Source organism: Spermophilus citellus, assembly GCF_964194105.1.
Source record: "Spermophilus citellus genome assembly, chromosome: X".
Lineage (NCBI taxonomy): Eukaryota > Metazoa > Chordata > Mammalia > Rodentia > Sciuridae > Spermophilus > Spermophilus citellus.
Window position 1 is genome coordinate 147,563,319 of NC_138190.1, and position 20,147 is coordinate 147,583,465.

The 20,147-nt window shown below is 49.2% G+C and overlaps 2 protein-coding genes across 2 annotated transcripts; both read left to right on the forward strand.

Annotated features, from left to right (window-relative positions):
- The first annotated feature begins 185 nt into the window (after positions 1-185).
- On the forward strand, positions 186-6,382 carry GDI1 (GDP dissociation inhibitor 1). The gene is made up of 11 exons (XM_081277622.1): positions 186-497; positions 1,684-1,791; positions 1,951-2,050; positions 2,192-2,326; positions 2,793-2,991; positions 3,250-3,381; positions 3,979-4,078; positions 4,505-4,676; positions 4,989-5,133; positions 5,250-5,304; positions 5,394-6,382. The coding sequence occupies exons 1-11, from the start codon at positions 453-455 to the stop codon at positions 5,544-5,546; spliced, it is 1,344 nt and encodes a 447-aa protein (XP_081133748.1). The 5' UTR covers positions 186-452; the 3' UTR covers positions 5,547-6,382.
- Positions 6,383-7,034: 652 nt separating this feature from the next.
- Positions 7,035-13,880, forward strand: FAM50A (family with sequence similarity 50 member A). The gene is made up of 13 exons (XM_081277029.1): positions 7,035-7,255; positions 8,522-8,606; positions 8,705-8,804; positions 9,300-9,445; positions 11,653-11,729; positions 11,874-11,940; positions 12,111-12,172; positions 12,375-12,451; positions 12,805-12,859; positions 13,035-13,083; positions 13,219-13,289; positions 13,404-13,514; positions 13,690-13,880. The coding sequence occupies exons 1-13, from the start codon at positions 7,145-7,147 to the stop codon at positions 13,696-13,698; spliced, it is 1,020 nt and encodes a 339-aa protein (XP_081133155.1). The 5' UTR covers positions 7,035-7,144; the 3' UTR covers positions 13,699-13,880.
- The last annotated feature ends 6,267 nt before the right edge of the window (positions 13,881-20,147 follow it).

Genomic DNA, 20,147 nt, shown 5'->3' on the forward strand with positions numbered 1-20,147 from the left:
CACTCAGAAAAAGCAACGCGACAGGCCCCCCCCCCCAAGCTGCTGCAGCGGCGCGCGACAGCCCCGCGGGGACGCGCTGAGCCTCCCCGGGGGCGGGGCGGGGCGCGTGCAGCTCCCGCGCAAGGATCCCTTACGAACCGCAGCACCAGCCGCCGCCCCGCCCCTCCCCGCTCTTCTCTAGACCCTCCGCGAGCAGACTCGCTTGTGGAGTGGGGCTGGTGCTGGGACCCGGGCACCGGAAGCCCTTCTGGGAGGCGATCTGCGGAGGCAGTGGCCCTGTGGGCGTGGAGGGCGCGCAGGGAGGGGGCGGGACTCTTTGACGCGGCGGAGGGGTCGGGCGGCTGCCGTAGAGCCGCCATCTTTGGTCCAGTGCGGCGGCGGCGGCGTCGGCGGCGGCTGCTGTGGTGAAGGAGGAGGAGGAGCCGAGCGGTCGCTGGCACCAAGGCCTGACCATGGATGAGGAATACGATGTGATCGTGCTGGGGACCGGCCTCACTGTAAGTGCACCCTCGCGCGCCCTTGGCCCTACATCATGCCTTCCCCACCGTCCGCGATGATGCAGCCCCTGGTCACCAGCCCCATCGTTCCATCGTCCCATCATTGCATCCTCCGCTCAGGATCCCCAAAACCCAGCCCTATGCCCACCTCACTACCCTGCCACACAATGTCGATTGTATTCGACTGTTATGTCTTGGTCTCCCTGAAGGAATCCTCCACAACCTCACGACTCCCCAGGTTGCAACCCCTGGCCTCAGGTGTGCTCCCTCCCTTGGCCTGCTTGGCTGGAAAATTCACCCCCACTCGACCTGATGCCCCTCGACCCCGCCCACCCTGCCATTATCCATCTGCGGCACCCATCACCCGCCCAACATCCCTTCCCAGTATCCCCTCCTATCCTGTGCTAATCGCGGTGGAGATGCAGCATGAGGCCATGGGGTCAGGTGGCCTTGCCCGGGTGGACTCTCATCCCACCTTCCTGGCTTTTTCGGGGGTCAGGGAACCCAGGGAATGTTCCAGAAGCAGCAGCAGCGGGGGCAGTGACCACATTCCTGTTACCTCACCCCAGTTTCCCATGGAGACCTCAGACTGAATGGTGTCTGCAGCCTTTGTCCTTGGGCTAGTAACTGCTGAGGGTGTTTATCTTTTCCCTTCCTCCAGACCCTATTGGTCTGCTTCCCTGAGACTCATCTCCCTTAATCTGGGCCCAGAGACCCTCCTTCCATGATCAGGGTCAGGGGCTCTTGTCCTTTGAAAAAAGAGCAGTGGAGGGTGGGGCCTGCAATTTCAAAGACTGTGCTAATCTTGGCTTCCCTTTCAGGTGTCCTTTGAGGTTGAGATGGGTCTGGTCTTAGCTCTATGATTCATCATGTTTTATCTGTCCTTCCATGTGCTCTACATAGATAGATGACTTTCTTGGCATGTTCGTATTGGAAGACTGTCCCTGTGTCTGATGCACACTCTGTTCCCCTCAAAGTCTCCATTATTTTTATCCTTCTTCATATCTTTCCCAGCAAGATTATGGAAGACACTGGTCAGATAAAGCTGTCACCCTCAATTTTAGGCAACACAACAAGCTGGGGGTGGAAGGAGCTGTCCATTGTGGCAGGTTTGGGAACAAATCAGGGCTGCCAGTGGGAATGTAGGCAGGTGGGAGTGCAGCAGCAAATGTCACCCCTTCTGCAGGAATGCATCCTGTCAGGTATCATGTCTGTGAATGGAAAGAAGGTGCTGCACATGGACCGAAACCCCTACTATGGGGGCGAGAGCTCTTCTATCACTCCCTTGGAGGAGGTAAGGCTGCCTAAACCTGGACCCAGGCCCAGATCCATCCTTCATTAACCCTCTCACATTGAGGCATAGGGTGGAAGAATGTCCCCAGGCTCTCTGGGACAGTAGGGGACATAGGGGTAGACCTTGAGGTTTTTCTCTTTCTCTCCCTCCTGTTTACAGCTGTACAAGCGCTTTCAGTTGTTGGAGGGGCCCCCTGAGTCGATGGGCCGGGGCCGAGACTGGAACGTTGACCTGATCCCCAAATTCCTCATGGCCAATGGTGAGGGAGATGAAGAAGATATTGTTGAGGGGTGGGCAACTGTGAAGACCAGTGGAGGGTCAGATATTAGAGCAGGAGCAGCCAGACCATACAAGAGCTTCTGGAGGGAGCTGAGCTAATGTTGCCTCTTCTTCCCAATAGGGCAGCTGGTAAAGATGCTACTGTATACAGAAGTCACTCGCTACTTGGACTTCAAGGTGGTTGAGGGAAGCTTTGTCTACAAGGGGGGCAAGATCTACAAAGTGCCATCCACTGAGACTGAGGCCTTGGCTTCCAGTGAGTGTGGGTCCCCTGATCCAGAGAATAATGGACTAGGTGGGGGAGGCAGACTGTCCTCAGGGCTTGTGGCAAGGTAGCCATCCAGAGAAGGGTTCCCTTTGCACCAGGTAGCATTCACCAGGCAGTACGAGAGGCTTCTCGCTTTGTATTCTCCATTGCAGGTTGCCAGGAGGGAAACACATGTAGAAGAAATATGGAGGGGGATTCCTTTTAGACTTTGGCAGGGCCTCCACTTAACCCCTGAAATATCCCCAAGTGGTGGAGATGGGAAGGCCAAGTCCAACTCAACCCCCTATTCATACAAGTGGGGAAACTAAGGCCAAAAAGGGTAGGAGGGTAAACATCAGGACACATGATGAAGCTCAGCTGGAGCTAGGGCACCTACTTTCTTGGCCTGCCCAGCTGGGAAGGGGGGTTTAGTGTTCCAGTGATGCAGAAAGTTTCTTCATGCTCCCTTTCTCAGATCTGATGGGCATGTTTGAGAAACGGCGTTTCCGCAAGTTCCTGGTGTTTGTGGCAAACTTTGATGAGAATGACCCCAAGACCTTTGAGGGTGTTGACCCCCAGACTACCAGCATGCGTGATGTCTACCGAAAGTTTGACCTGGGCCAGGATGTCATTGACTTCACTGGCCATGCCCTGGCGCTGTATCGCACTGATGAGTGAGGGAGGCTGGTGTGGTGGGAGGCCCCTTGCCAAGCCCACACCCTTCCCTCCTCACACCTGCTTCCTGCTCCCTCTGCCCACCCTGCATGTCCCTTGTACTTAACCATCTGTTACCTTTCATTCCCTCTCTCCCCTGCATTTTACCCATATCTTTACCAGGCCATACAGGGAGGTGGGAAGGCTGGCCTGGTGCCTGGGTGGGGATGAGCAGGGGTGCTGCTATCAGAGCATCTTCCCGGATTCCTGTCCCCCAGCTACCTGGACCAGCCCTGTCTTGAGACCATCAACCGCATTAAGTTGTACAGCGAGTCCCTGGCCCGGTATGGCAAGAGCCCATATTTGTACCCACTCTATGGCCTGGGTGAGCTGCCTCAGGGCTTTGCAAGGTGAGGAAATGGCATTTTTTTTTTCAGTTGGCATTACTAGTATCAAGGCCAAGAATGGAAATGACCTCCTTGAGCATTTCTAGAGCATTTCATACCTTTCCGTCTGTGATCTTCATTTACTTTGTTCCATCTCTAGGTGATAGCATAGCCCTAGTACATTGAGGTATACAGGAAAAGAACCAGGCCTCTGTGAAAGTGGCTTTCTCAGTTCTGGCAACACCAGGATTGGACACTGGGTCCCAGAACCTTGAGTTGAGGCTTAGCTGATAGCTGGCCCTTCTCCAGCAAGTCCCTTTATTCTGGTCCTCTGGTTCATTTCTTTATGGAACTGCTTTCTTCTGCCATCCTCATATTAGCCCATCACGAATATAGCCCATCACAGAATATTCTGGGAAGAAGCTTCAGAGAGGAAGGAGCATGCCGAGATCAGTCCCGAGTTTGTGGCAGTGATAGAGCTGGGACGAACTGCTGGATCTCCTGACTTTGGCCTGCCTGGGCAATCTTTTCTGTACCTTGGTGGTGGAGTGGGGAGAGTGTAGTGGAATTGATCCCCATTTATCCTGAAGGGAGACTTCACCATCATTGTCTTCACCACAGATTGAGTGCCATTTATGGGGGAACATATATGCTGAACAAACCTGTAGATGACATCATCATGGAGAATGGCAAAGTGGTGGGCGTAAAATCTGAGGGAGAGGTAAGCCTTCCCCATGCGATGGGGTCATTATGGCTAGGGCAGGGTTTGATTGCCACCTTAGGGGCTCAGTTCTAAGGAGCCTGACTGCTGATGGGTCTGCTGCTCCTCAACCTCAAGGCCCTAAGAGCTGGGAACTGGGGAGTCACCCCAAAAGAAGTCTTCATAGCCATTTCTATTGGCAAGAGGTATCCCTCAAAGACCATATGCTATGTCTTTGATCCAGAAAATATTCCTGATCACAGTGTCTCTCAGCAGCAGGGTTGCCCTTCTCTGAGTTAGGCACCTACTTGTACTATAGGAGGAGCAGTAGTGACAGCTCAGAGGAGCACTTCCTGCCAGAGCTGTCTGCCTTCACTGTGGATACAGACTGTGACCACCCAGGGCATGGGATGGTCTGATGGGCAACGACTTGTGGTGCCTTCACAGGTGGCCCGCTGCAAGCAGCTGATCTGTGACCCCAGCTACATACCGGACCGTGTGCGGAAGGCTGGCCAGGTTATCCGCATCATCTGTATCCTTAGCCACCCCATCAAGAACACCAATGATGCCAATTCCTGCCAAATCATCATCCCCCAGAACCAGGTCAACAGGAAGTCAGGTAGGCTAGACCATGACTGAGTATTTCCTGTTCACTGTCCTTGGGGTTGCTGTGCCTCCCCCCACCCCAACCTTGGGGCTCCCCACATGATCCCATTATGGAACAAATGGGCCCCTCATTGTAGTCACCACAACTTGGGGACCCTAAGGATTGGATGGCTTGGACTCTTTCCCCTCCATGATGGTGACCCCTTGGTTGCTGCCTGCTGTGCCAGGGTAGGAAGGGGTAGGCAGGCCAGAAGGCCCCTAAGGAGCCTTTTCCATGTGTGGCTGTTTCCTTTGGCCCTGTTAATGGAGTGTTTCCTATGGGCAGACATCTACGTGTGCATGATCTCCTACGCACACAATGTGGCCGCACAGGGCAAATACATCGCCATTGCCAGCACCACAGTGGAGACTGCAGAGCCTGAAAAGGAGATTGAGCCAGCATTGGAACTGCTGGAGCCCATTGATCAGAAGTGAGGGGCTGGGCTGAGCCTGATGGGGAGGATGGGAGGGAGGGAGCTGGTAGTAGAAACCAAGAAGGGCAAAGCCCATTGTGAGACTTGTCCTCCCTCCTCCATCTGCCCCCCAGGTTTGTGGCTATCAGTGACTTGTATGAGCCCATTGATGATGGTTCTGAGAGCCAGGTAAGCAGCCTGTCTCAGCCCTGGCTCTTAGCTGCCCACCCAGTGCCCCTACCTAACTCACCCTGACCATGGGCTCTGGCTGTTTGCAGGTGTTCTGTTCCTGCTCCTATGATGCTACCACACACTTTGAGACAACCTGTAATGACATCAAAGACATCTACAAACGCATGGCTGGCTCTGCATTTGACTTTGAGAACATGAAGCGCAAACAGAATGACGTCTTTGGAGAAGCTGACCAGTGATTGCCGAACCCCCCTCCCCTAGCCCCTGCTGCCCCCTCCCCCATCTCTGTTCTCCTTGAGGGCTGGGGAGACAGTATGGCTGGGCAACCCTGTTTCCAGCATCCTCTGCTTCCCCCACCACATTCCCATCACCCACCTCATTGATTCACTGACCAAATCTTTAACCTTAGTGATGGTTTGGGAGATGGGGGTTGGATAGCATCCTCTTTCTTGGCCCCTCCTTATTCTAGGAAAAGAGGGTTCTTCTCCTTGTGTGTGTCCCCCCCCCCATTCTTCTGCTCTGTTCGTGAAGGACATGGAGGAAAACCTGACTTCTACCCTCACTGCTCTTAACCCCCATTGTAGTGGCCTTTGGAGATGCCCCCTGCCTCCCCCCACCAACTCTAGTGTGTTGGAAAGAAGGGGCCCTCCCAGCACAAAATTGCATTCCTCCCCTCCCCCATAATTTATTCTAATTTATTAACTTCTGCCCCCCTTCCATCTGAGCCTGAAGCCCTCTGATGCAGCCTGGAGGCTGTAGAGTAAGCTTCTTCAGCCTCTCCTAGCCCTGGCAAAGCCTAGGGAAGGGGAGAAGGTTTAGGTGTGGCCCCAATGGAGGGTTGATCTTGTTTTTATTCCTTGTCTTTGTGTTCTTTGGTACTTGCTGAGAGAAAAGAAACGTGAGCAAAGCAGAAGGAGGTGGGAAAATGGATCCAAACCCCAGTGTGCCCTGCCCCATGCCTTTCCTTTAGTGGTGGGAAACCCTTATCTTGCAAAGTGAATGTGTCCCTTGCCCTAGCCTCTAGTGTATTTCACAGAAAATAAAACCTCCCAATAAAACTGTGTTGAAACCTGAACCTGGATCTTTAGGTTGAATTCCCAAAAGCTGGGTGCTTGACAGACCTTGGCTGTCTGGGTTAGAGCCCAGGCACAGCAACTGGCACCAGGAATGCATCTCTCAAAGGTCAGTGCAGGGGAAGCAGGAAAGCTAGCATCTGGCCTCGGTTGGAGATCAAGGTACAGAACTAACCTCTGGGTCAAAATAAGGAGACAGAAATCAGGGACCAGCCTTGGGCCTGGCGAAGGGAACACTAGATCTAGCTTTGGGTAGGAGTCAAGCAACCTATAGGCGAACAAGTCTGTGGGCCGCTGCCAGACCTGGGCTCAGGCAGTGAGGAAGCAGGGACCCTGTGGGGGTCGGCTTTGAGCAGTGATAGATCAATACCCGAAGAAATGGAGGGGGCGGGCCCAGCTCTGGGGTCGATAGGAAGAAATAGACGGACTGGAGACCCGGCTTCGGGTCGGGGTTAACAACAAGGAAGGACAAGAGGTTGGGATATTCAGGCTTAGTGTCAATGAATAAATGGGAGGAGAAGCCCGGGCGGTCTCTGGCGAGAGCCCACGTATGCAGGTGGGGGTCCAGCCTCCCGCGGCTGGCGGGGCGGGGCAGGGCGCGATCACGTGCAGTGATGGCGGGGCGGGGCGGGGCGGGCGCTGGCGCACCTTCCTTAGTGGTCGACGTCACGCGTCAGCTGACTGAATCGCGGCCGCCGCCGTTGCCTGGATTTAGCCGGGCCGCTGTCACAGTTGTTGCTGCCGCCGTCACCGCTGCCGCCGCCATGGCTCAGTACAAGGGCGCCGCGAGCGAGGCAGGCCGCGCCATGCATCTGATGAAGAAACGGGAAAAGCAGCGGGAGCAGATGGAGCAGATGAAGCAGCGGATCGCAGAGGTGCGGGCTGGGCCCGGGCGCCGTGGAGCATGCGCACCGCGCGGGCCCCCTGGCGGCCCAGCTCCACTCTCAGGCCCTGGGAGACCCTGGGCAGCGGGCTAGGAGCACTAGGGGCGGTCCCCGAATCGGGAGCGGGACTCTGGCTTGCCGCCTCTGGCAGACGGCAGAAGTGAGCCAGCGGCAGTCTCATCTGTAAAATGGGCCAGAGTCAGGCCATGTCAGAGGTAGAGACAGCTTGTGACAAGCCTCCATCAGGAGGGAGCCAGTCAATATTTCTGTTGGTAGCACTGGGGTTGGGAGGCCTTCCCAAGCGCTCCTCCTGAGCACAGAACTCCTTGGTTCAAGCTCCCCAGCCCTCAGAACCAGGCCTCTGCCTGGATCCAGTGCATACCGGGAAGGGCAAGCCCTGTGATAAGACACAGGGGCAGGCCACTGAGACTCATTCTGGAACCCTTTGCACTCATGATGAAGGCAGGCACGCGTCACATTCTGGGGTTCTAGCAGCTCCCCCAGTGCTTCAGTAAGTGGCCAGTGATGGTAGGCTCAGGGAGAGAGGAATCATGAACCCTCAACTTGTGCCTTTGGAGGAGATTCATCAGAAGAGTAAGGACTTCAGATTCCAGGGGAGAGCAGGAACAAGATTTCAGGCAGAGACTTCACTCAGCCTCACTACATGCTTTATGTTTGACACAAAACTGCCTGGACCTAGCCCTGCTGTCTCAGTGGGAACTTCCTGGCAAGCTCTGCTGACCACTTCCTTTGAAGGCCCTGGTCAGAGATGGATCTACATGGCACTCTTGGAATGGGGCTGGGTGGAGAGAGGAGGCCTCTGGGAAGCTTTGGCAACACCTGAGGTTGGAAGGAGGAGGAAGATCACTCAGGATAGGGTTCAGCCCTTCAACCACTCTGTTCCTTTGTCTTCTCCTTGGGTCCGGTCTCAGGAGCATCATCTTATAGGCTGGATACGAAAAAGGCCAAAAATGAGTAGGGCCAATGGCTGCAGGCCACCAAAGAAGCTCTAGCCCTTAGCAGGAGACATGAAAGGGGCCAGAGCAGTGCAAGAGTTGGTGGGAAACGACCCATTTGACTCTCATAGCGCTGGCAGAGCATCCCCTAGCCTTGTGGACCCTCTACCTATAAAGGATAGGAGGGTATGTCTTTTCCAGGGACATATCTCGGACTAGAACCCAGGTCCCCAACATCCAGCATGTTGTTTCTACAGTGTAGTGGTGGGTTGTCCTCACTGCTGTGTTCCCTCCTTTGTAGGAGAACATAATGAAATCCAACATTGACAAGAAGTTCTCTGCACACTACGATGCTGTGGAGGCAGAGCTCAAGTCCAGCACCGTGGGTGAGAGGATGCACATGCTATTCTTCCAGGCCTAGGGAGGCTGTTTCTTTGCCAACCCTGGATGACCAGCCTTTCCCCCATGTCTCCTTGCCTTACAGGTCTTGTGACCCTGAATGACATGAAAGCCAAACAGGAAGCACTGGTGAAGGAGCGGGAGAAGCAGCTGGCCAAGAAGGAGCAGTCAAAGGAGCTGCAGCTGTGGGTTCCCTCCTTGGTCCCTTAGCCAGCAGCTTTCCTCTTAAGATGCAGCTAGTGCTCGGGGGCTCCCGGGGAAGGGTCAGGCTATTCCTTTTTCATGGGGGGAACCCATTTCCTGTTTTGGAAATGGGTATAGCATCTAGTTTGGGCCCACACTAAAGCCTTCTTACCTTCCTAGTTTGTCTTTCCCCTTTCTGTTCCTCTGTACTATAAAGGTAGTCCTTTCTGTGCCCTGTTCTTTCAGTGGGTGTATTAAGAGCTTGCATTGTCCCCTTTCTCTATCTTAACCATATCTCTATATGCCTGCTGTGTCATAATCAGAGCTCTCCGCCCATGAGCTATGAAGTGACTCAGGGCAGGAGGATCCCTCTGGGGTGCTAGGGAGATCCAACCTGCACTTGGTGAGCCCCATACTGAGCACACAAGTGTCTCTGGGTCAGGGAAAGGACCTAGAGGCAGGAACATGGGGCATGATGGCCACCCATGCCTTGGTAGAAAGCTGGAGAAGCTGCGAGAAAAAGAGCGCAAGAAGGAGGCCAAGCGGAAGATCTCTAGCCTGTCCTTCACCTTGGAGGAAGAAGAGGAGGGAGGCGAAGAGGAGGAGGAGGTGGCCATGTATGAGGAGGAGCTGGAAAGGGAAGGTGAGGGCCCTGCCTGCCAGAACTCAATCCTGGATTTTGGGCTGTAGAAGGAAAAAGAACATCTACTGCCCAGCCTCAGTTGCTCGCTGTGCTTATGGTCCCAGAGTTCACATGGGGCAGGAAAGGAAAACAAGGAGCCAGGACTGCACTACTTTTATATTTTTTATTTTTATTTTTGCAGTACTTAGTGTTGATCCCAGGACCTTGTGCATGCTAGGCAAGTGACCAACCACTGAGCTACATCGTGATCCCTTTTTATTTTTAAATAATTAATTGATTAGTAAATTAGGTACTGGTCATAGAACCCAGGGACACTTTACCACTGAGCTACATTCCCAAATCCTTTTAAAATTTTTTGAGACCGGGTCTTGCTAAGTTGCTGAGGCTGCCCTTGAACTTTTGATCCTCCTGCCTCAGCCTTATGAGTAGCTGGGATTACAGGTGTACACCACCATGCCCAGCTGCATCAGGTTTAAAAAAAATTATATATTGTTGATGGACCTTTATTTTATTCATTTATTTATATGTGGTGCTGAGAATCAAACCCAGTGCCTCACACATGCCAGGCAAGTGTGCTACTGCTGAGCCCCAGCTCCAGCCCCAGCTGCATCGGTTTTTAAAGCCAAGTAGGGGCTCACTGTCAGTGGCAAATTGAGTCAAATCCCAGCCAGTGTCCCCTGGACAGGAGCCACCAGTGCAAGGACTGTCAGAGTGAGGTTGGTAACTGGTCCAGAAGGTTCCAGAAGCTACCCTCTGAAGGTGCCACAATAGGATAGATTGAGGAGAGAAGATATTCTGGACCATGCTTGGGTGCTTGAAGTTTCTGCAGTGATGAAAATATTCATGTCTGTGCTTCCCAATATGGTAGCCACTGAGCACTAAAGAGTTAATTGTTGAATTAGTTCTACTGTAAAATTTACACAGCCAAAGAAATTTAGTGGCTATTAGGTAGACACTACAGACCTCAGATGTGAGAACTAGGGGACATCAGGAACTTTTGGGGAAGACTGATAAGTGAAGCCAAAGCCAGCCTGGTTCTCCTGTGTGCTACACACCTGCTCTGTACCTGATCAGGAGCATACAGGGCATTGTCCTCTCCTAGTGGAAGGCATACAGGTCAGCATGTATTCTGGACGAATTGCTGCCCCACCTGTGGCCTGGGGAGTAGCCCAAGGTCAAGGAATGTGTCACAAGGAGGATAGTTGGGCCTTAAGCATGAGGGGAATTTCATTAGTTCCAGAGACAGGAAGGGTGAAAAGATACAGCTGCACTGAAATATCAGGAAAGAGTGGACATATTTGAGTACTCTGAACAATCTATGTCCCAGGCCTCAGACGAAGGCAAGGTGACAGACCTGGAATATTTTAGAAATTTTTATTTTAGGGCTGGGGATGTGGCTCAAGCGGTAGCGCGCTCGCCTGGCATGCATGTGGCCTGGGTTCGATCCTCAGCACCACATACAAACAAAGATGTTGTGTCCACTGATAACTAAAAAATAAATATTCTCTCTCTTAAAAAAAAACAAACCTAGTAATCAATATAAATAATATTATTAAAAAAAAGAAATTGTTATTTTAGTAAAACATTGTTTTTTTGGGGGGTGGGGTGGGGTACCAGGGATTGAACTCAGGGGTGCTCAACCACTGAGCCACATCCCAGCCCTATTTTGTATTTTATTTAGAGACAGGGTCTCACTGAGTTGCTTAGTGCCTCACTTTTGCTGAGGCTGGCTTTGAACTCCCAATCCTCTTGTCTCAGCCTCCCTAGCTGCTGGGATACAGGCTTGCATTGACTAGTAATACATTGTATTTAACATAACTCTATCCAAAATATTTCCATCTAGGCTAGTCCAGCTAGCTACATGTCAACTGCCACAAGCTCAGTGTTGTGTGTGGCAGGAGCTACTGTTTTGGACTGAGCAGGCCTGGTGGGGGGGTGGTTATTAACCTGTCTGTATCACTAGGACTTTTACAAAAACACTGTTTGGTGTAGGCTTTTCCCTCCTTCTAAAGGCTTCATTTAAAGAGACCTAGCAGTGGGATCCTGATATCTTTTTTTTTTTTTGGTTTATGTCTGTCTTCTAGGTCAGTGGTTCTCATAGTGTACTTCAGGGACCCTGGGGGTCTGAGAGACCCATTTGGGGGTCTATGAGATCAAAACCATTTTCAGAATAATGCTAAGACATACTTCACCTTCTTTTGCTCCAGAGATCACCACAAAGAAAAGGAAATTGGGGAAGAACCCAGATGTGGACACCAGCTTCTTGCCTGACCGAGATAGGGAGGTAAACGCTGCCTGGCTCTGGTTCTGGCTTTGACATTGATTCTGACATGACCTCAGCCCTGGCAGAGACTCTGGCTCAGGGAGTGGGTCGCTATACCCTTTGAGCAGCCCTGATCCCCACTCCTTCACCCATTTCCTCTCCTAGGAGGAGGAAAATCGTCTCCGGGAAGAGCTGCGGCAGGAGTGGGAAGCCAAGCAGGAGAAGATTAAGAGTGAGTGCTTGTGGAATTGGGCACAGATGGTCTGGCCCTGGGGTTCTGGGGCAGTGAGAGAACAGGGCTGGGCCCCTGAACATAGTCCCCTGGACTGTGCCCTGTGCCCTGAGAAAGCTCTGTAGCAGAGTTCTTGGGTCTGGAGACCAAGAGGCAATTCTGATTTGTAGGTGAAGAGATTGAAATCACCTTCAGTTACTGGGATGGCTCTGGACACCGGCGGACAGTCAAAGTAGGCAGTGAGGGGGCCACCCTTGGGTTTGGTGGGAAGGAACTGACAGGCCTGACTTTAGAATTCCCCCGGGATCCTAAAAGCTGTAGGGAGAATGAGGGCCTGCAAGCTTCTGCCTATTGAAAAGCACTTCTCCAGTCTTCTGTCTTCTTTTCCTAACTCCTTGGTTTCCTGGATGCTGGCTCTTGGGCCACCCCTGTAGATGAAAAAGGGCAATACAATGCAGCAGTTCCTCCAGAAGGCACTTGAGATCCTGCGTAAAGACTTCAGTGAGCTCAGGTGAGCAGTGTGTACATGCCTGTGTGTGTATGTATAGATCCTGTGATCTCAGCCAGTATCCCAGAAACCCAGGATCACCACTCCCTGGCTAGGAAGATGGCATGCTGGGCATTGCACTCTGCAGAAGGGAGACTCAGGCCCCTTTTTCTTTCCATCCTGCCATAAAGAGCTTAGGTGGGAGCTATCCTGCCTTGGCCTAAAGGTAGAGGACAGTGGAATGCCTCTCCCAGGCTCACTAAACCAGAAGGCTTCCCTTAAAGCATTCCAACCAGTTCTTTAACTGTCTGCTTCCTCCCTTCGTGGGAGGAGAATGTGCTCTGTCCATCTGTATCCCCCCCATCTTTCTTCCTCAGGTCAGCAGGGGTGGAGCAGCTCATGTACATCAAGGAGGACTTAATCATTCCCCATGTGAGTCCCTTCCAGCTCATGCAGTGGGTCCTGTGCCCCTAGGCCTCTACAGTAGCGTTCCCACACAGCTCTGCACTCTTCCATGCTTTCGTCTGCCTATGAATGGGAAGTGGCATATGGATAAGAGAGGCCAAGATAGACCATCAAGCTGACCTAACTTATCCTTGCCTTCTAGCATCACAGTTTCTATGACTTCATCGTTACCAAGGCACGTGGGAAGAGTGGTGAGTGAGCCTAGCCTAGTCCCTCTCACAATTTGGCATATATATATATATATATATATATATATATATATATATATATATATATATATATATATATATCACTGTAACCTTGGGATGGCTATTTCTCCCCCAAAGGGCCACTCTTTAACTTTGATGTTCATGATGATGTGCGGCTACTCAGCGATGCCACTGTGGAGAAGGATGAAGTAGGATGGTGCCAGGGCACTGGGTGGGGAGAGGTCCTGGGCCCACAGGGTGGTGTCCCTGGGCTGTGGAGAAGTTAAGGAAAGTAGAGGTCAGGAAGGTTGGCTTTTCCTTAGTCTCATGCAGGAAAGGTGGTGCTGAGGAGCTGGTATGAGAAGAACAAGCACATCTTCCCTGCCAGCCGCTGGGAGCCCTATGACCCTGAAAAGAAGTGGGACAAGTATACGGTGAGGAGGCAAGGAAGCTGGAGAGGCTGGTCACCAGGAGGCCTTCCAGGGTGGGGGAGGCAGCCTGACTAAGTGGGCTCTCAGTGTCTTGCTAGAGAACCAAAGGGATATGCCAGCCAGTACTCTCATCCCTGTTTTCCCTTCCTTGTCCCCTGTCCCTCTGTCCTCACACCAGATCCGGTGAACATGTAGAAAGTGGCTTGGCCTCGGCTGTCCCTGGTGACCCCCATGTCTCCAGAACTCAAGTGTCTGACTCCCCTGCGACTGTGCTGTTGTGTGCTAGGAGGACAGTAGCCACTCATCCCCTGGCACTGTCATTATTGCTTTTTTCTTCTACAATAAATAAGTGCATATGTTAGAGCTGGAGTACCTGCATTGTGAGAAAGTGTGTTCTGTTTAAAAATATTTTTTATTGACATAAAATTCACATAACATGGAATTTCTCATTGTGGCCATTTGACCTTATTTACTGGGGATTGAACCCAGGGGCACTTTACCATTGAGATACATACCCAGCCGTTTTTTATTTTATTTTGAGACAAGGTCTTGATGCATTGCTCAGGCTGGCCTCAAACTTGCCATCCTCCTAACTCAGATACCTGAGTCATGGGGATGACAGGTATGTGCCCCCATGCCCAGCTTGATCATTTTAATTCAGTGGCATTTAGTTGACTCTCAGTGTTATGCAACCATCACCACGTACTTCCAGAACATTTTCATCACCCCAAAAGACCATATGGCCATTTATTTAGTAGACACTCCTCATTCTGTCTTGCAAGCTCCTGGCAACCCCTAATTTACTCTCTCTGTCTATGGATTGGCCTATTCCTAACATTTCTTTTTTTTTTAGAGAGTGAGAGAGGAGAGAGAGAGAATTTTTTTTTAATATTTATTTTTTAGTTCTCGGCGGACACAACATCTTTGTTGGTATGTGGTGCTGAGGATTGAACCCGGGCCGCACGCATGCCAGGCCAGCGCGCTACCGCTTGAGCCACATCCCCAGCCCCCCTAACATTTCATATAAGGATTGATCCCTTATCCAAAGTGCAGGGAAAAGGGATGAGGTAGGACCATGAGCCAACCAGGAGTTCTCACTTGCATTTCTGGCCCTGTGTCTCGGGTAGAACCATCTGGGGTCACTTGGAAGAGAAAGAAAGTAGGAGTAGGTCAGGGTACCTTGGGGCACAACAGGGAGGGGGTAGCCAAGCCTGATTCTATATTCCAGATGTGAGAGACAAGTCTGAGGAGCTCAATGTAGCCTGTTCTTGGGCTACAAGGAGGCCTGGAGCGAATCTTCAGGTTTTCTGTGCCAATACCTTCCTACCCTTTGAGAAACCTCCAAGAAGAGCAGGCTTCCCAGGGAAAGGAAGCTATTTTCACCCAATGCCATATAACTTGACATCATCTCAACTTTTCTCTACAGTCCCCAAGCTCTCTTGAATTCTGCATTCATATAGATCCAAGATGCCAAGGGACTGTGAGCCTGGGTCACACCTAGACAGGAGCTATCTCCAGCCCTGCAGGTTCTGGAAAACAAGCTCTTTGAAGACCAGTCCTGATTCTTTCAGGAGAGAATCTGCTTTCTGGAAACAGCCCTAAGTCCCTGGCAGGGGGACTATGAAGCCCTCTGGGGTCAATATCAAGCATACAGGGGGACTGTTAGAGAAGGACAGCCACATCTTTGTGACCAGCAAAAGGTCAGAAAAAGCTATGTCATGGTAGGGGGCCCAGTAGAGGATCCCCTTATCCAAAGTGCAGGACTGAGGTGTAGTCTAAAAGACTCTAGGAAAGCTTCTTTTAGATATTCCACTCTGCCACTGGGCCTCAGTGGTCTCAGGAGTCTGACCTCACTCCTGGAGACTGGTGCTGGCCAAAGTTCCTGCTGAGGAAGGAGGACTGTCTAGATATTGCCCAGGCTTGGGGAGACCCTTGGGATGTTGGATGCATTTGAAGGTAGAGTTCAGAAGAGAGTTTAGGAGGCTGCAGAGAGAAGTTGAAGAACTGTCAAGGCAGATACTATTTGATGCTTTGGAAGTAAATGGGGTCACCAAAGACCAGCATATGCAGAGGATACAGCTAGAGAGGAAGCTGTTGGTCCCTCCCTCACCCAGGCTTCATTCCTCTGTGTGCATAACAAAGAGAAAAAAAAGGATAAGGAGCCTTTTCTGCCATAGGGAAATTTAACCTGACACTTAAATGACAAGAAGCTAGCCATTCCGGAACAGGAGAGAGCATTTCAGACAGAGGAAACAGCAACTATGGATACCCTATTGGGAAAGATTGGAGGTGAATGGTTGGAACGGAGGGAGGGAAAGAAAGGAGGGAGTAAAAGGGACTTGGTGCACAGTGCTCTTTTCTCTCTTTTACCTTGAACTGTCCAGCAGAAGCCGTGTATTCACATGGTTCACACATCATCATGAAAGAGCAGGAAGCAAGGTGCTTCACTTCAGGCTGGGCTCTGGCCCAACCCAGTTCTCACCCTCCCCCAACCCAGAGAGATGCACTTTTATCACCTCCTGGTTCTCCTTGTTTCTCTATGCAAAGACAAACTCATATAAATATATAATCTGTCTCTTACCTTTCTATACAAAATGTGGCCTGCTTTTATCTTGCTTGTACCTGGCTACTAGAGTGTCACAACATAGGTGGATAGCCTACACCTATTTCCATATCATGGAGAGCCTCATCATTCTTGTCCTCTCCTTATTCTGCAGTGCTGAGTATTGATCCCAGGGCTTTCTTTACAATAGGCAAGAGATCTGCCACTGAGCCAAATCTCCAACCTTTTATATATATTTTTTTTTAAAAGAGAAAGTGAGAGAGGAGAGAGGAGAGAGAGAGAGAGAGAGAGAGAGAGAGAGAGAGAGAGAGAGAGAGAGAATCTTCAATATTTATTTTTTAGTTCTCGGCGGACACAACATCTTTGTTTGTATGTGGTGCTGAGGATCGAACCCGGGCCGCACACACGCCAGGCGAGCGCGCTACCGCTTGAGCCACATCCCCAGCCCCTATATTTTTTTTTAAAGATAGAGTGAGAGAGGAGAGAGAGAGAGAATTTTTTAATATTTATTTATTTTTTTTAGTTCTCGGCGGACACAACATCTTTGTTGGTATGTGGTGCTGAGGATCGAACCCGGGCCACACGCATGCCAGGCGAGCGCGCTACCGCTTGAGCCACATCCCCAGCCCCAACCTTTTATATTTTTATTTTGAAACAGGGTCTTGCTAAGTTGCCCAGGCTGGTCTCAAACTTGGGGTCCTCCTCCCTCAGCCTCCTGCATAGCTGGCATTACAGGTGTGTACCAGCATGCCTGGTTTACTTTTTTTTATTTCATAGTATCAGGGATTATTGAACCCAGGGGTGCTTAACTGAGCCACATCCTCGGCCCTTTCTTGTATTTTTATTTTTTTGTAGTAATTCTGGGGATTGAACTCAGGGTCTTGTGCATGCAAGGCAAGCACTCTACCAACTGAGCTATATCCCCAGCCCTCTGTATTTTATTTAGAGATGGTCTTGCAGAGTTATTTAGGGCCTTGCAAGGTTAATCTTTATTTTCAATTTTTCAACCAAGGAAAAATTCACATAGTATAAAGTTAGCCATTAACCATTTAAAAATGTATAATTCAATGGAATTTCAAACATTCATCATGTTGTGCAACTATCCTATCTATCTGCTCCCAGAACATTTTTGTTACCTCCAAAGGAGATCCTGTATCCATTAAGCTGTCTCTACCCTTCTTCCTCACTACAATCCCTGGCAGCTACTGACCTGTTTTTATGGATTTGACTATTCTGGAAGGTTCACATAAACAGAATCATACAAAATGTGATCTTCTATGTCTGGCTTATTTCACTAAGCATAATGTTTTAGAGGTTTGTTCATATTGTAGCATGGATCAGAATTTCATTTCTTTCGTTTGTATGTATGTGTGGTACTGGGTATTGAACCCAGGGCATTGTGCATATTAGGCAAGAGCCCTATCTCTGAGTTATACCCCCAGTCACCTTTCTTTTTATAACTGAACAATGTTCCATTGTATGGAAAGATCATATTTTGCTTATCCATATTTTGCTTATCATATTTTGCTTAACTACTGGTGGACATATTATGTTGACATTCCTATTAGCTAGCCAAGTGGGGTTGCCAGGCAAAAACTCATATCTATGAACCAGGAGAACTTGAGAAGCTGGAGAAAGAAATTTAAGAGTTGTCAAGATTGACCTTATTTGAGGCTCTGGAACAGAATGAGATCACCAAGGGATCAAAAGGTAACAGTTAGGCTTCTTGAGCAAATGGATGAGATGTAAAAGACAAGACTGAGAAACAGGATGTGACAGGGTGGGTGGTAGTATTTTGCCCTTGTGATAGTGATCACAGGGTTCATTACCAAGCAATTCTACTCCTGTGTAATTACCTCAGAATAACTCCTGCACATTTGATATAAACCTCTGCATAGGTGCCCCCTTGGATTTCAGGCTGAATACTAAGTTGCATCTGCATAGGATGAAAATTCAGGAAATCAGTCAATGGAAATCCAGAAGGGTCACACCTTAGGAATCGGTTATAGTAACCCTAGAACAAAGGGTTCCCTAGACCTGTCCTAACAAAGCCTAAAAAATCAGTCTTGAGAGGATCAAGCTGATTCACAAGTACCTTAACTGCCTGCCAGAATCCAATACTCTTTTCAAGAAAGACAACTGAATCCAAATTCTGAACTATATAACAATCATACTGATAGCATGTAAGAAAAATCACCACACATGCAAAGAAACAGGGAAATATACCCGTAACCAGGATAAAAATTAGTCAAGTGAAACAAATAATTTCAAAATATACAAGTAAAAAAAGAAAAGAAAAGCAACCACTTCTATCCAACATTGGACCTAGCCAGAGCAATTAGACAACAAAGGAAATAAAAGGCATACAGTTCAGAAAGGATGAAATCAAATTATCTCTATTCTCAGATGACATGATCTTGTGTATAGAAAACTTTAAGGAGCCCTATAAAAGACTTAAAGCAAATAAGCAAGTTCAGCAAGGTTTCAGGATAAAAAATCATCATATAAAAATTATGTCAGCCCAATGTGGTGGCACATGCTTGTAATCCCAGTGACTATGGAGGCTGAGGCCAGAGGATTACAAGTCTGAAGTCAACCTCAGCAACTTAATGAGATCCTGTCTCTAAATTAATGAATGAATGAATGATGAATGGATGAATAAATAAATAATTAAAAGACTGGGGATATATAGCTTAGTGGAAAAGTGCCCCTGGGTTCAACACCCAGTACCAAAAATAAATACAGAAGCAAGTAAAATAAAAAATTTTAAAATAATTTATGCTTTATACACTAGCAATAAACCATCCAAAATGAAATTAAGATAACAATTCCATTACAAGAGTGTCAAAAAGAACAAAATGCTTAGGAATCAATTCCATAAAACAAACAAACAACAACAACAAATATATATATATATATATATATATATATATATATATATATATATATACACACACACACACACACACACACACACACACACACACACATACATAAACCTGCAGGACTTGTACACTGACAACTATAAAACATTGTTGAAAGAAATTAAAGAAGACTGCTATTGTGTGAATGTCCCCTTCAAAATTCATGTTGAAATTTAATTGCCATTGTGCTGATATTAAGAAGAGAGAATTTGCCAGGTGCAAGTTTATAATCTCAGCAATTCCGGAGACTGAGGCAGGAGGATTGCAAGTTCAAAGTCAGCCTTAGGGCAACTCTGTCTCAAAATAACCTTTATGGCTAAGCTCTCTTGGCCACATAGGCAGGGGGATGGCATGTTTGAGGCCAGCCTGGGAAACTTAGTGAGACTCTGTCTCAAAATAAAAACTAAAAAGGGCTGGGGTTATAGCTCAGTGGTGAGCATCTCTGGGTTCAATCTTCAGTACTAAATAAAAAAATAAAGTCAACTGATTGACCAATGTTTTTCCCCAAGCAGGAGTCTATTTATTTATTTATTTTTGGTACTGATGATTGAACCAGGGGCACTTTACCACTGAGCCATATCCCCACCCCTTTTTATTTTTTATTTTGAGACAGGGTCTCACTAAGTTACTTAGGGCCTCACTAGGTCACTGAGCCTAGCCTCAAACTTGCTATTCTTCTTCCTCAGCTTCCCAAGTCACTGGGATTACAGGTATGCACCACCATGCCCAGCCTGGCTACAAGAGAATTTTATTATGTGTGAAAGTATAGTAAGACTCAAAGAGGGGCTGGGGATGTGGCTCAAGCGGTAGCGCCCACCTGGCATGCGTGTGGCCCAGGTTCCATCCTCAGCACCACATACAAACAAAGATGTTGTGTCCGCCGAAAACTAAAAAAATAAAAAATAAATATTAAAAAATTCTCTCTCTCTCTCTCTCTCTCTTTAAAAAAAAAAGACTCAAACAAAGAACACTCTCCAGAGAGAGTGAGATGTCTCAGAGTAGAGAATAACCTGACTACAGATGTTGACCACAGGTACAAAATACTTTCACAGGCTGATCTGTTAGTTCTAGCAACTTGGGAAGATGAACCAGGAGGATCACAAGTTGAAGGCCAGCCTGAGCAATTTATCAAGACTCTGCCTCAAAATA

Bases quoted from the DNA above. Each gene is read 5' to 3' on its own strand.
- FAM50A (XM_081277029.1), top strand. From the start codon at position 7,145: ATGGCTCAGTACAAGGGCGCCGCGAGCGAGGCAGGCCGCGCCATGCAT. The intron at 8,607-8,704 runs GTGAGAGGATGC...CTTGCCTTACAG, and splicing joins GCTCAAGTCCAGCACCGTGG to GTCTTGTGACCCTGAATGAC. The intron at 9,446-11,652 runs GTGAGGGCCCTG...CTTTTGCTCCAG, and splicing joins GGAGGAGCTGGAAAGGGAAG to AGATCACCACAAAGAAAAGG.
- GDI1 (XM_081277622.1), top strand. From the start codon at position 453: ATGGATGAGGAATACGATGTGATCGTGCTGGGGACCGGCCTCACT. The intron at 498-1,683 runs GTAAGTGCACCC...CCCCTTCTGCAG, and splicing joins TGCTGGGGACCGGCCTCACT to GAATGCATCCTGTCAGGTAT. The intron at 2,327-2,792 runs GTGAGTGTGGGT...TCCCTTTCTCAG, and splicing joins GACTGAGGCCTTGGCTTCCA to ATCTGATGGGCATGTTTGAG.